At 49.5% G+C, this 15,804-nt stretch overlaps 1 protein-coding gene across 1 annotated transcript in view; it reads right to left on the reverse strand.

Annotated features, from left to right (window-relative positions):
* Positions 1-1,540: 1,540 nt before the first annotated feature.
* LOC134929701 (zinc finger protein 431-like) overlaps positions 1,541-15,804 on the reverse strand; it is a 55,633-nt gene continuing 41,369 nt past the window's right edge. Inside the window, exon 3 of the mRNA XM_063925279.1 lies at positions 1,541-12,975. Coding sequence (XP_063781349.1) covers positions 11,153-12,975 — 1,823 coding nt within the window. The 3' untranslated portion in view covers positions 1,541-11,152. The remainder of the gene's footprint in view (positions 12,976-15,804) is intronic.

Consider the following 15,804-nt stretch of genomic DNA (forward strand, 5'->3'; position numbering starts at 1 on the left):
TAGTAGTGCAACTTTATTCACATTTGATCATGCGATAGTGTCCATAATTCATATTACATCCCACAGTAGTATCACTTTACCTTATAAACGTTACTCCTCACAGGAGAGCCCCTTATTCACATAACATCACATTGAATTGCTCCTTATTCACATTACACCGCACCCTATTGCTCTTTATTCACATTAGACGACACAGTAGTGCCCTTTCTGTATGCAACGCCACATAGTAGAGCACCTTATACACATAATGCCACACATTAGTAATGCATTTATACACAATTCCACACAGTAATGCCCCTTACACATATGAGACACATTATTAATGTCCTTATAAACATAATGCGCCTTACACATTATGACAACCTTTATTAATGCCCTTTTACACGTAATGTCCCTTACACATATGCCGCACATTATTAATGCCCTTATACACATAATGACACACATAGTGCCCCCTACACATTTGCTGCACATTATTAGTGCCCTTATACTCATAATGACACACATACAGTAGTACCCTGTTACACATATGCCGCACATTATTAATGCCCTTATACACATAATGACACACATACAGTAGTACCCTGTTACACATTTGCTGCACATTATTAATGCCCTTATACACATAATGACACACATAGTGGCCCTTTACACATATGCTGCACATTATTAATGCATTTTTACATGACATACATAATGCTCCTTACACATATTCTGAACACTACTGCACAACCAACCCACTCACATGCACACAACACTCACACTGCCACTAACACTGTGACCTCTGCCTCTGCTTGGATACAGATGTGTCCTCATAAATATTGCCTCAATGCTAACGTCGGGCACATTTTTTTTATGAAAATGCATCTTATTTGCATTGCTATGTGGCTAGGATGCACAAGCAGCTTCTGCTGATTAAAATGATATGCAGCATGCCTATATACTGTGTGAGACTGTGGCTGTATCTGCATATGAAATGCTACACACAGAATATAGGCATGCCGCATATCATTTTAATCAGAAGCAGCTGCTGATGCCCCTAGGCATATCAAATGCCCTAGGCAATTGCCTAGTTTGCCTATGCCTATGGCCGGCTCTGGTATATGGTAACCGATACGGCCAGAATATGACCGGCGGTGGCTGGTGTGTAGTCATCGTCCGAGCGCGCTTATAAACGCCATAGTGTGAGGTGAACCGGCTGCATCTCACGCAATCTGACCAGCTAAAATACCAACATGCCCCAGTACAATAGTCTATATCACAAAACCCACATAATGTTCGTTATGTTTTGCCATCGATGGATTACAACCGATGAACATCGGTGACAGAGGCCCAGTGGTTAATGTGGGGAATCGGTCTGTCTGTGCGCAGTAGACATTGAGCCTTTGATGGTTTCACAGCGGTGGGCAGAACGTACGGACAGCAGAGCCATCGGCGCACATACCTACATCACGCCGACATATTAAACACATGGTAACAACTTTATTTGTAGAATTGTATTTTGCTTCCAGAGAAAATGAATTCAGGCAAATCAGTAATAAAAAAAAAGCTTTATTGAATAAAATTACACCTCTCCATCGTTAGAAAGGGTCTCGTTTCCTGAGATATGTACATTTACTCTGCTTATTACATAGCGGCAATATCTGACAAGGATGCAGTTCATGTCCATCACCAGAAGGGGGAGCCGCCTGCTGCAGGGCACGTGGGACATACACAGAAGTGGCTGATAACACTCACACTGTAACACTGTTCAATAACCACCTCATTCAATTATTAATTCACTGGCTTCTGCAAATGTGACGCTGTCTGCTGCGTAATGGCTGAGAATGCCGCAGAATACCGGGAACTTGGCAGGTTCGGGCTCCGCAGACTCCTAATAACCGCGTATCCCGGTTACCGGCATTATAGCCAATATCCCGGGTGCTGTAACGTCATATCACAGAAACCGTATGTAGGCATGTCTTCTGAGCACGCAATACATGGAAGAGGGCGTAAACCTGTGATAGTCATGTAAACGTTTGCGCTGATGACGTCTTAGGGTCCATCACCTCACAGAACTCACAGACCCCTTAGGGTCCGTCACCTCACAGACCCCTTATGGTCCATCACCTCACAGACCCCTTAGGGTCCGTCACCTCACAGAACTCACAGACCCCTTAGGGTCCATCACCTCACAGAACTCACATAACCCTTAGGGTCCGTCATCTCACAGAACTCACATAACCCTTAGGGTCCGTCACCTCACAGACCCCTTATGGTTCATCACCTCACAGACCCCTTAGGGTCCGTCACCTCAGACCCCTATAAATGAAATTTATCCTCTTGTTCCCTAGCAGAGCTGAGCGCTGTAAATGTAGGAATTATATGGCGACATGGAACATGTTACAGAACACAGAGCCCGATTCACAGATGGACGCAAACCGGATGTTTCCGCAGTGGAGCGATTATCGGTGGTCTGCGCGTGTGTGAGAGTCACATACCGCCTGCATTACCGTCACGGTCACAGTGAGGATTTGGCCGCAGTGAGGGAGCATTTGTGGGAGGTAACGGGGGAGTGGAGGCACATATACGCAGGCGTGTCACAACAGTTTGGGGGGGACGTGTCACAGACTGAGATTGTGATCACGTATGCAAGCGTCACAGATACGGCGGCCATTGCAAGTGAGAGACTGGGTCACTCAGAATTCTGATATGCGACTAATCTGCGTCTTCGCACGCAATCGCATGGATTCCCGGAGCCGCAGGTGGGCGTCTGAGTACAAATCCCGGCGGTTGTGACATTTGCGTATTGTCACACAGCCGTTGCGTACACATTTGCAGCTGCAATAGTATTAGTGCACATCCCTGAAACAGGCCTATAGTTACATCTGCAGTGATTTGGGGGTTTATTCATGAAACAGTGATAAGAGTGGAGAAGTGAGCCCCTGGAGAAATTGCCCATGGCAACCAATCAGCTTCTCTGTATAATTTTATAGTATGCAAATTATAAATGTTACTTCAGTGCTGATTGGCTCTTCTCCACTGGCTCACTTCTCCACAGTTTTCACTGCTTCATGAATAGAACCCAAAGTAATTATCATCACCCCATCGGTTCTTATCAGTTGCTGCAATCAAACGTGACCCATGTGTGAGCTTTTCAGTTGGCTGCAGAGACGTAGGCCACCCAGAGGCCATTTTGATCTGGAGCACCCCCAACCCCCTCAGATATGGGGAAAATGGACACTTGGATGACAACACACAATGCAGTGGAAATAACCCCAATACATGAATCGTGTTACCCCGCACCCGTTTACATTAATTTAATGTCATTTTTCATGGTTGAAAACTGTTACATTCATTACTGTAATATTTTATGACATTAATTCAGAGGTTCCTCACTGTCTGCTGCCATATTTCTGTTGCCGACCTTCTCACATCTATTGTTGCTTCCACGGAACAATAAAGAATCTTGTGACAATGATATATTACCATACAGTGACGCGTTTCTACTTCTTTCACTTGTTTTTTATTACAAATCTCATGATATAAAAAAGCTGCCAATGGATTAGTTTACGATGTGATCCTAGAAGTGATTATCTGTCATACTGTGAGGCGGCCAATATGGCCGCCCCCAGGCAGGAAAACAAATGAGTTGTGGGGTGTTTTGGGTGTTTAAATCCATTTATACAGCTGAATTTTGGCAGAAGGGAGTGTAGATCTGGAATATTGATTGTCTCTGCGCGGGATCCCCACAGATCGGGGCATTTACGGCTTCCTTCGGGAATGCAGGAGAGCGAAACGCGTCAGCACTGGATTCTCTCTGCAGGACACAGCCAGATAAATGGAGGTCCTACCGCCGCATCACATGGGCACTGGCTAATGCACAGGCCGGACCAGCTAGGCCCAATGGTATAAAACCAAAGTGATTTGAGCTTCACTTCATAATTTAGGCCCTTTGCACATAAGTGACAGATGCCTGTTTGGCCGCTCACATCTAAATGGGTTTATTAGCTCTAAATACTGACTGACCACAACAGGTGGGACAGAACACGCTGCGCACACAGACTGACGTCATATGTGACTGGATATGTAGCAGTGTCTGCACCTCTGGACACACCACGTATGAGGACCACGTAACATACCACAGACACACCACGTATGAGGCCCACGTAACATACCACAGACACACCACAGGGGGGTGGGGGCTGCACTGTCAGGGGCAGATGGGTTCATGCAGGATAAAGACAAAAATACAGGGATCAAAGCTTCTGTTTTACATGTTAATTAAGGACGGCTTCCTGGACAGTGAGACCGGGGCAGAGCTGCATTATACGCCGTGCTGTTGTGGAACCACTTGTCCCAGCATGCCCTGCCAAAGAGAGAGTAAGCATGTGCTAGAGGCTGGCATTGCATGCTGGGACTCATTTTTCTGGAACAAGCATTTATACAGGGGGGTACAGACCCTGACCCTACACCCTTACATTATGGGCTGTGACGTTGTACCACGCAGCTGTGGTCAGCACAGGGTTAAACGTTAGAGACTGTACCCCGGCTCCTATGGAGGACAATTGCCCCCTTATGTGAAGGAAGTATAGGGGCCTGCTGCCCCCTCCTCCTAGTGCACAGACATGGTTATTATATGGAAGAGCAGTGGTCCTGCTTCCTAATACTGGCTGTCAGTCAGGTCCTGGACTGTGGGGCTCACAGCACTGGGAGTACCCACATCAGCGAATGCGACACAGCCATACAGAGCGGCGGGCAGTGCCACCCCGAGACCTATCACTGTATACAGAACAGAACGGGGGTGGACGTAACACTGTCAGAGCGCTGCAGCTCCAGCGTAACCGTCTATACATCATCCCTGCAGTAAGGCTCAGCGCATTGTGCGTGCTATACAGGGCCTGAAGCAGAGGTGGGTGCACTGCCGATGTCAGCGCAGTATCTAGGTCACACCGCACCTGCGTCCTGTGTCTGCGCAGAGACGCAGCTGCGATTATAGACGCACGCAGGGAGAGGCGGAATGAAAATGTATTGGGTGATCCTGAGCGGTGACAGGGAGGCGGCTTAACGCATGCATGGAGAAGGCCCATCTTATGTGCGCGTTATGGCAGTGCCAGTGACAGCGGCTGTGTACACGGACGTTCCCCCGCTCACACAGGAGGCCCGGATGGGATGGAGAAACCGGTTCGGGCACAGGACTGGTGGCGTCTAAGGAGGCACCAAGTGTTATTACTGCGTGTTAGGACGCTGGCAGTGGGTGTCTCAGACCTGGCACATTCAGGCCGCGGGTGTACGCCAGGGAAGGAGGGTGCAGCGGCAATTGCATAAAGTCACAGACAGACGACCGCCAGAAGACGCTGCTCCGGCCACCTCAGAATCAGCCCCATAATCCGCTAAATAAACAGAACAGGATAAAAGTGCGACGCTCAATGTCTACAGAACCGCCAGGAACAATATCTGTGACCGTCACACTTTCCGCTTCATACAATTCTTCTATACAAGATAGACACAGCGCACACACGCGTCACTGTGATTGCCGGAGATGTGACCTCGCTCTTCCTGCGCATGTAACGCTGACACCGTATACTAAGGAAAACATATTATTTGTTTCTTATTTTCGAGTGTGGCCACGCAGACAGGCGCGGGCCGGTGTACAGCTGGACGCACAGCGGCTTATTGTGACCTGCGAGTATTTCTGGCAGCAGTAGACGTGTAGGCATCAGTACGCACTCTCTACGTCGCCATGTTACGCCGGAGGCTCGCCCGGCTCAGCAAATACATATAAATACCCCAGGGCAAATACGTCCACCTGTAAATGAGCCCCCCTGCGTCCTTACACACAAACGTTATTGCACAAAGGCCTAATAAGCCGGAGAACATTTCATACACACTCGTTAGATAAAACTCGTTGCGCATGATAAATGGTGCCCCAGCCAATCAGCTCCTAATTGTCATTTCACATGACAGTTGAGAGCTGAACACATGACAGTTGTGAGCTGATTGGCTGGAGCACCATTTATCATCCGCAATGAGTTTTATCACTCATTGATAAATGGACCCCTTACATATTACAATTTTCCCAGTCTCTTTAACAAATGACCCAGATTTATCAAGCCTTGGAGAGTGATAAATTACACAGTGATAAAGCACCAGCCAATCAGCTCCTAACTGTCATGTTACTGGCTGTGTTTGAAAAATGACAGTCATGAGCTGATTGGCTGGTACATTAACACCGTGTAATTTATCATTCTCCAAGTCTTGATAAATCTGGGCCAAAGGGGCTTATTTATCAACGAGTGATAAAACTTATTGCGTATGATATATGGTGCTCCAGCCAATCAGCTCCTGACCGTCATGTGTTTGAAAAATGACAGTTGGGAGCTGATTGGCTGGGGCGCTATGATACGCAACGAGTTTTATCATTCCCAGCGAGTTTTATCACTCGTTGATAAATGGCCCCTATGTAAGTTTGTGGGGAGAAAATACTGCGCAACCCTTCCCACAGCGCGCAGCTACATGGTCACATTGCACTGGAAATACTGGAAAACACTGCGCCATTGCCGTACGGCTCGTCCAGGTGGCAGTGCCCAGCGCCCGATTACACAGCGCTGGCGCCCGGTGACAACGGACAAACCGCCAGACATCAGAGCGATTGTAACATGGAGATTAGCGGCAAGCAGCGTAATTCTTCCCAAAGTAACACAATGAGGTTTACATAGCAGCAGCTGTATGACACACGCATGTTCTGTATGCAACATCTTAGTCAATAAGCTTCATGTGTGTGTGTGTATATATATATACAGTATATATATATATATATATATATATATATATATATCCCGTAGATCTAGGCTAGTGGTGATTGAGGAACAGGCTATAGCTCTCTCTCTGAGGAACGTTGTGGGGTTTGTTGTCTGTAGAGCTTACACTCAGTACTGGAAGAGACAAGTGTTGAGGCTCTTACACCTATTATTCCCAGGGCACCTGCGCAGGTATGCTCCCGGTATAGGAGTAACAGAAGGGAGGTATACAGTAATACAATGGTGGCAGGTCCTGAGGAGACCCTATTAGCATGTCGCTGTGTGGAAGGGGGGATGTCGGCAGCTATGGTTAATGTAGAATAAAGTAACATGGGTGAGGAGAAAGCAATGGTGGGAATGGCCACATAACTATATCCCGGGGGGAATAGGCAGGTTCCATGCTGATACACCAGACTCTAGCTGACCCAGTACACCCACTACACATTACACCATGTACCACAGACTTCCGCTGTCACCGGTATAAGTGCTGGACATATGGAAGTACAGTATGGAAGCCACACACGACGTATAGTTCTGTTTCAGGTACTGAGACGCCGCTAACTGTCCAGATCGCTGCAAATTCCAGCACAGGTGTCAGTAACCGGCGCTACTGTCCTGGGCCCCGCGGCTACACACAGGGGCCACCTGCTTATCATGCATGTGCGGGGCATGATCCAGCAAGGGCCCCGTCCACACATGGTGGAATGATTAGTGGCCACCCAGGGGCCACAGAACGTGCAGCAGCAATGAGACGCAGGCAGAGGAAGACGGCACCGTGTGCAGGGGTGCATCATCTCAGTGTACCCCCCAGGGGTCATAGCGCCCGCAACATCCTGGTTACAGCTCACAGGTCACGAAAGGTCAACTTAGAGAAGATCTCCCCCCAAAGCTTCATACATAGTATTGGGCGGGGACCATTCTTATTGGGTACAGATGCAAATCTGCTGTCAGGGGGTCCCCCAAAAGCCTGGAATAGTTCCGCTCAGTTCTGCTCTATATTGCTGCAATGCTCTGCTTTGTACTGTTCTGCTCTGTACTGCTCTATATTGCTGCAATGCTCTGCTTTGTACTGTACTGCTCTATATTGCTGCAATGCTCTGCTTTGTACTGTACTGCTCTTTATTGCTGCAATGCTCTGCTTTGTACTGTACTGCTCTGTATTGCTGCAATGCTCTGCTTTGTACTGTTCTGCTCTGTACTGCTCTGTATTGCTGCAATGCTCTGCTTTGTACTGTTCTGCTCTGTACTGCTCTGTATTGCTGCAATGCTCTGCTTTGTACTGTTCTGCTCTGTACTGCTCTATATTGCTGCAATGCTCTGCTTTGTACTGTACTGCTCTATATTGCTGCAATGCTCTGCTTTGTACTGTACTGCTCTATATTGCTGCAATGCTCTGCTTTGTACTGTACTGCTCTATATTGCTGCAATGCTCTGCTTTGTACTGTACTGCTCTATATTGCTGCAATGCTCTGCTTTGTACTGTACTGCTCTTTATTGCTGCAATGCTCTGCTTTGTACTGTACTGCTCTATATTGCTGCAATGCTCTGCTTTGTACTGTTCTGCTCTGTACTGATCTATGTTGCTGCAATGCTCTGCTCTGTACTGATCTATATTGCTGCAATGCTCTGCTTTGTACTGTTCTGCTCTGTACTGCTCTATATTGCTGCAATGTTCTGCTCTATATTGCTGCAATGCTCTGCTTTGTACTGTTCTGCTCTGTACTGCTCTATATTGCTGCAATGCTCTGCTCTGTACTGATCTATATTGCTGCAATGCTCTGCTTTGTACTGTTCTGCTCGTACTGCTCTATATTGCTGCAATGCTCTGCTTTGTACTGTTCTGCTCTGTACTGCTCTATATTGCTGCAATGTTCTGCTCTGTACTGCTCTATATTGCTGCAATGTTCTGCTCTGTACTGCTCTATATTGCTGCAATGCTCTGCTCTGTACTGATCTATATTGCTGCAATGCTCTGCTTTGTACTGTTCTGCTCTGTACTGCTCTATATTGCTGCAATGTTCTGCTCTGTACTGCTCTATATTGCTGCAATGTTCTGCTCTGTACTGCTCTATATTGCTGCAATGCTCTGCTCTGTACTGATCTATATTGCTGCAATGCTCTGCTTTGTACTGTTCTGCTCTGTACTGCTCTGTATTGCTGCAATGCTCTGCTCTGTACTGTTCTGCTTTGTACCGATAGCAAAAAGATAACAGTAACGTTGATGCTGCAGTGTCCACTTAGCATGCACTGTGCAGTACACAAGAGCAGAGCAATGCAGAGCAATGTGGACTAGAGCAGTATAGAACAACATAGAGCAGAGCATTATAGAGCAAAGTGGTATAGACCAGCATAGAGCAGTATAGAATAGATGAGCATAGAGCAGAGCAGTACAGTACAGAGCAGAGCAGTATAGAGTACAGAAGCATAGAGCAGAGCATTATAGAGTAGAAGAACATAGAGCAGAGCAGTACAGTACAGAGCAGTATAGAGTACGTAGAGAAGCATAGAGCAGAGCATTATAGAGTAGAAGAACATAGAGCAGTACAGTACAGAGCAGTATAGAGTACAGAAGCATAGAGCAGAGCATTATAGAGTAGATGAGCATAGAGCAGAGCATTAGAGAGTAGAAGAACATAGAGCAGAGTAGTATAGAGCAGAGCAATAGTACAGAGTAGAGCATTATAGAGCAAAGTGGTACAGACCAGCATAGAGCAGTACAGAGCAGAGTAGTATAGAGTAGAGGAGCACAGAGCAGAGCATTAGAGAGTAGTATAGCGCAGAGCACTAATCAGCAGAACCACTGAAGGCTTCTGCGGAACCCCAGTGGGTCAACCTCTGGTTCCAGATAAGTAAAACTCTTAGTATTATTATTATTTTTTACTTATTTAACCCATCCTAATACTGAGTGTTATGTCTTGGGTGCATTTCTTCTGTCGGGAAGATGTAAAATAATAATACCCCCCACCCCAACACCCCCCCTGCATAAGCTCTGATCACGCCCAGTGCGTGACCCAGGAAGAGGTTCTGCAGAAGCTCTGATCACGCCTGTAGTACGTGCCGCATCGCCAGGCTATGCCCAGTGCGTGACCCAGGAAGAGGTTCTGCAGAAGCTCTGATCACGCCTGCAGTAAGTGCCGCATCGCCAGGCTATGCCCAGTGCGTGACCCAGGAAGAGGTTCTGCAGAAGCTCTGATCACGCCTGCAGTAAGTGCCGCATCGCCAGGCTATGCCCAGTGCGTGACCGAGGAAGAGGTTCTGCAGAAGCTCTGATCACGCCTGCAGTAAGTGCCGCATCGCCAGGCTATGCCCAATGCGTGACCCAGGAAGAGGTTCTGCAGAAGCTCTGATCACGCCTGCAGTAAGTGCCGCATCGCCAGGCTATGCCCAGTGCGTGACCCAGGAAGAGGTTCTGCAGAAGCTCTGATCACGCCTGCAGTAAGTGCCGCATCGCCAGGCTATGCCCAGTGCGTGACCCAGGAAGAGGTTCTGCAGAAGCTCTGATCACGCCTGCAGTAAGTGCCGCATCGCCAGGCTATGCCCAGTGCCACCTAACATAAAAGGACGGTGGCAGGAATGAGAGGAAAGGGAGCGTGGGGTAAACACTATGTTGTATATAAATAATGGCCGCTTGGTGGACCCTCAGCAATTTCCTCCCCTAAGGCTGGACACAGCCATTATATCCTGTAACCATAGGTAAATACTGTGCCGGGAGACACTGGTGCCTTTGCTGTGTGTGAGGTTGCACCGTGATAATAATGTCTGTTCTGTATACACGGGCTAGCACCAGAAGGGCATATATCACCTGCATTGGCTGGCACGCCGTTCACATCTCCCCTTTCACGCCCACAATCTGCCCAACGGCACCTCGATAACCAGTCTGAGAGCATGAGTGCCAGGGCCTCGCCACTATATCCGATGGGTGAGGCGGGCGCCCCATGCCAATCTGCTCGCTACACAACAGCGCAAAGTCTTCATCATACAAGTGGAAGAATATTAAGACAGAACTTTACACTTGGCACATCCCACCTCCCTCCTAAATGTTACTCTATTGGCCGCCATGGGTCAGAAAATATAATTTATTTTTGCCTCTGTTATATAAGAAAAAATAAGAGCCATCCAGGAGAGATCCTGCTTGAGAACCGTACGTTCCTAATACGTACTAGTGGCAAATAGGGCTGAACTCACCGAAGCCAGCGCCAACCTGTGTTCCATCCATGGTCATTACGCTGCACTCGTAAGGTGGCGCTGTTATACTGTAAGGACAGGACAATAAGCTTATAAGGGAAAACGTGTTCTCCAGATCCGCAGAGGCCACCAAACAATGAGAAGACAGGAGCGGAACACAACCGAGCTAGCAGTAAGCCACATCGGTCTCATAAGCCGATCCCATGTGTCTTCTGGTGTGTAGTCAGATTCTGCTTATGCCTGAAAGTCTTGCCGCAGTCGTTGCACTGGTAAGGTCTCTCCCCGGTGTGCGTGCGTAGATGTGCAATAAGGTGGTGCTTCTGGATAAAGCTTTTCCCACACTCGGAGCAGGTGAAGGGCCTCTCCCCGGTGTGCGTCTGCTGGTGGCACTTGAGGTACTCTCTCTTGCGGAAGCTCTGGCCACAGTCGTTGCACTTGTAGGGTTTCTCCCCGGTGTGGGTGCGACCGTGTATTTTGAGGTGCTCACAGGTGCTGAAGGTCTTCCCACATTCGCTGCAGATGTAAGGACGCTCGCCGGTGTGAGTCCTCTGGTGTCTCACCAGGTGCTGCTTCTGGATGAAGCCCTTGCCGCAGTCTGCGCAGGTGAAGGGCCTCTCCCCCGTGTGTATCTGCTGATGCCTCTTCAGGCAGTCCCGTTTCCGGAAGGTCTTCTGGCAGGACTCGCACTTGAAGGGCCTCTCGCCGGTGTGAGTGTGCAAATGGAACTTTAAGTGCTTTAGGAAGCGGAAAGTTTTGCCGCACTCTCCGCACTCGAATGGCTTTTCGCCTGGCGCTGCCCGCTGGCTCTCGCTGTTCTCGCTGTCTTCGTCCCGGCAGAGACCGGTCTCCTCATCCTGCGCTTTTTTATGTGCCTTGAGGAGTTTCTGAGACTTGAAGGTCCTCCCGCAGTCTGCGCACTTGTTGGGCCGCTCCCCCGTGTGAATCCTGTTGTGGCGTTTCAGGTGCTCGTAGGTGGTGAAGCTCTTGCCACACTCACTGCAGATGTGGGGGCTGCCCCGGCATGAGCCGGTGGAGGAGTTGGTGTAAGGGAATTCCTCTACGATTACCACAGTGAAGGGTCTCTCCCCGGAGTGAGTCCTCTGGTGTCTCACAAGGTGATGTTTCTGGATAAAGCCCTTGCCGCACTCCTCGCAGGAGAAAGGTCGCTCACCGGTATGGATCTGCTGGTGGCGTCTGAGATGCTCCCGCTTCCGGAAGCTTTTCCCACAGTCCTCGCACTCGTGTGGCTTCTCCCCACGATGCATCTTCTGGTGGAACTTAAGGTGCTTGAAGGTGCGGAAGCTCTCCCCGCACTCACTGCAGCAGTAGGAGGTCTCCCCGGAGTGACTCCTCTGGTGGGCCATGAGGGTCTGCTTGTGCCGGAACCGCTTGCCACAGTCCTCACACTTGTGGATCCTCTCCCCGGTGTGAGTCTGCTGATGAACCTTGAGCACGCGGTGGGCCCTGAAGCTCTTCCCGCAGTCGCCGCACTTGTAGGGCCTCTCCCCGGTGTGGATTCTCTGGTGGATCTTCAGCCGCTCGTTAGTGCTCAGGCTCTTCCCGCACTCCTCACATTTGTAGGGCCTCTCCCCCGTGTGGGTCCTCAGGTGAGTGACCAGGTGCTGCTTCTGTATGAAGCTCTTCCCGCACTCGATGCAGTTGTAGGGGCGCTCCCCGGTGTGCGTCTGCTGGTGACGCTTCAGGCTGTCCCGCTTTCGGAAGTTCTTGCTACACTCCGTGCACTGGTACAGTCTCTCTCCATCGTCCTTGGCGGAGTCGGTCTGGGTGGTGCTGGGGCTAAAGCTTTCTTCATAGGGCGAGACATCCTCGGCTTTGCTGGAAGCCTTGTTCGGGTGGGACCTGCTGGGCGCTGTCTGGCTGCTGCACTCATCCTCAATCTCCGGGCACGATGAAGATGGACCCAGCGCTGGGAGTGGGGAAGGCTCAACGCTGTCTAATTTATCGCTGTACTTCAAGCTGGTCTTTTCCTTCTCGTTCACTGGCCCGTCCTCTGCAACCAAAGAGACACAGGTCAGTTATACGGCAGGCACTCGTTATACAGGTCACAGGTCAGTTATACGGGCGGCATTCGTTATACAGGTCACAGGTCAGTTATCCGGGCGGCACTCGTTATACAGGTCACAGGTCAGTTATACGGGCGGCATTCGTTATACAGGTCACAGGTCAGTTATCCGGGCGGCACTCGTTATACAGGTCACAGGTCAGTTACACGGACGGCACTCGTTATACAGGTCACAGGTCAGTTATATGGATGGCACTCATTATACAGGTCACAGGTCAGTTATACGGGAGGCACTCGTTATACAGGTCACAGGTCAGTTATATGGGCAGCACTCGTTATACAGGTCACAGGTCAGTTATATGGGCGGCACTCATTATACAGGTCACAGGTCAGTTATACGGGCGGCACTCGTTATACAGGTCACAGGTCAGTTATACGGGAGGCACTCGTTATACAGGTCACAGGTCAGTTATACGGGTGGCACTCGTTATACAGGTCACAGGTCAGTTATACGGGAGGCACTCGTTATACAGGTCACAGGTCAGTTATACGGGCGGCACTCGTTATACAGGTCACAGGTCAGTTATACGGGCGGCACTCGTTATACAGGTCACAGGTCAGTTTTACGGGTGTCACGCGTTATACAGGTCACAGGTCAGTTACACGGGCGGCACTCGTTATACAGGTCACAGGTCAATTATACAGGCGGCTCTCGTTATACAGGTCACAGGTCAGTTATACGGGCGGCACTCGTTATACAGGTCACAGGTCAGTTATACGGGTGGCACTCGTTTAACGGGTCACAGGTCAGTTATACGGGCGGCACTCGTTAAACAGGTCACAGGTCAGTCATACGGGCGTCACTCGTTAAACGGGTCACAGGTCAGTTATACGGGCTGCACTCGTTATACAGGTCACAGGTCAGTTATACGTGCAGCACTCGTTATACAGGTCAGTTATTCGGGAGGCACTCGTCATACAGGTCACAGGTCAGTTATACGTGCGGCACTCTTTATACAGGTCACAGGTCATTTATACGGGCGGCACTCGTTATACAGGTCAGTTATACGGGCGGCACTAGTTATACAGGTCACAGGTCAGTTATACGGGCGGCACTCGTTATACAGGTCACAGGTCAGTTATACGGGCGGCACTCGTTATACAGGTCAGTTATACGGGAGGCACTCGTTATACAGGTCAGTTATACGGGCGGCACTCGTTATACAGGTCACAGGTCAGTTATACGGGCGGCACTCGTTATACAGGTCACAGGTCAGTTATACGGGCGGCACTCGTTATACAGGTCACAGGTCAGTTATACGGGCGGCACTCGTTATACAGGTCACAGGTCAGTTAGACGGGCGGCACTCGTTATACAGGTCACAGGTCAGTTATACGGGAGGCACTCGTTATACAGGTCACAGGTCAGTTATATGGGCAGCACTCATTATACAGGTCACAGGTCAGTTATACGGGCGGCACTCGTTATACAGGTCACAGGTCAGTTATACGGTAGGCACTCGTTATACAGGTCACAGGTCAGTTATACGGGAGGCACTCGTTATACAGGTCACAGGTCAGTTATACGGGCGGCACTCGTTAAACAGGTCACAGGTCAGTCATACGGGCGTCACTCGTTAAACGTGTCACAGGTCAGTTATACGGGCTGCACTCGTTATACAGGTCACAGGTCAGTTATACGTGCAGCACTCGTTATACAGGTCAGTTATTCGGGAGGCACTCGTCATACAGGTCACAGGTCAGTTATACGTGCGGCACTCTTTATACAGGTCACAGGTCATTTATACGGGCGGCACTCGTTATACAGGTCAGTTATACGGGCGGCACTAGTTATACAGGTCACAGGTCAGTTATACGGGCGGCACTCGTTATACAGGTCACAGGTCAGTTATACGGGCGGCACTCGTTATACAGGTCACAGGTCAGTTATACGGGAGGCACTCGTTATACAGGTCAGTTATACGGGCGGCACTCGTTATACAGGTCACAGGTCAGTTATACGGGCGGCACTCGTTATACAGGTCACAGGTCAGTTATACGGGCGGCACTCGTTATACAGGTCACAGGTCAGTTATACGGGCGGCACTCGTTATACAGGTCACAGGTCAGTTATACGGGCGGCACTCGTTATACAGGTCACAGGTCAGTTATACGGGAGGCACTCGTTATACAGGTCACAGGTCAGTTATATGGGCAGCACTCATTATACAGGTCACAGGTCAGTTATACGGGCGGCACTCGTTATACAGGTCACAGGTCAGTTATACGGGAGGCACTCGTTATACAGGTCACAGGTCAGTTATACGGGTGGCACTCGTTATACAGGTCACAGGTCAGTTATACGGGAGGCACTCGTTATGCAGGTCACAGGTCAGTTATACGGGCGGCACTCGTTATACAGGTCACAGGTCAGTTATACAGCGTGCTGGCATCTTGGGGATCTCCTCTGGGTGTCGCACATTAGGGGCCTGATGTAGAGTGATTATTTGCAACTGCGCATGCACGGACATCTCTGAAACCCCCCCGCGGCGCCAGCGTTACTACGAGTGTACACACAGAGGCGCTGTTGTGAAAAAGTAAAAAAATATCTCATTTGTTTTCTTCTGGGCAGGTAGAGCAGGGCCACTGGCGTATTTATAATAGGTGCAGTGTGTGCGGTCCACACAGCCCTCAGGAACCAGGCGGGCCCACGCCGCACACCCTGCACTCATTTTTTTCAATAATTAACCTCCGGACTCCCGTGTCGTCAGCAGCAGCACTGCAGAAGTCACCAGGAAAATTATGCTGCAGCCATTT

Source organism: Pseudophryne corroboree, chromosome 5 (genome assembly GCF_028390025.1).
Source record: "Pseudophryne corroboree isolate aPseCor3 chromosome 5, aPseCor3.hap2, whole genome shotgun sequence".
Classification (NCBI taxonomy): Eukaryota; Metazoa; Chordata; class Amphibia; order Anura; family Myobatrachidae; genus Pseudophryne; species Pseudophryne corroboree.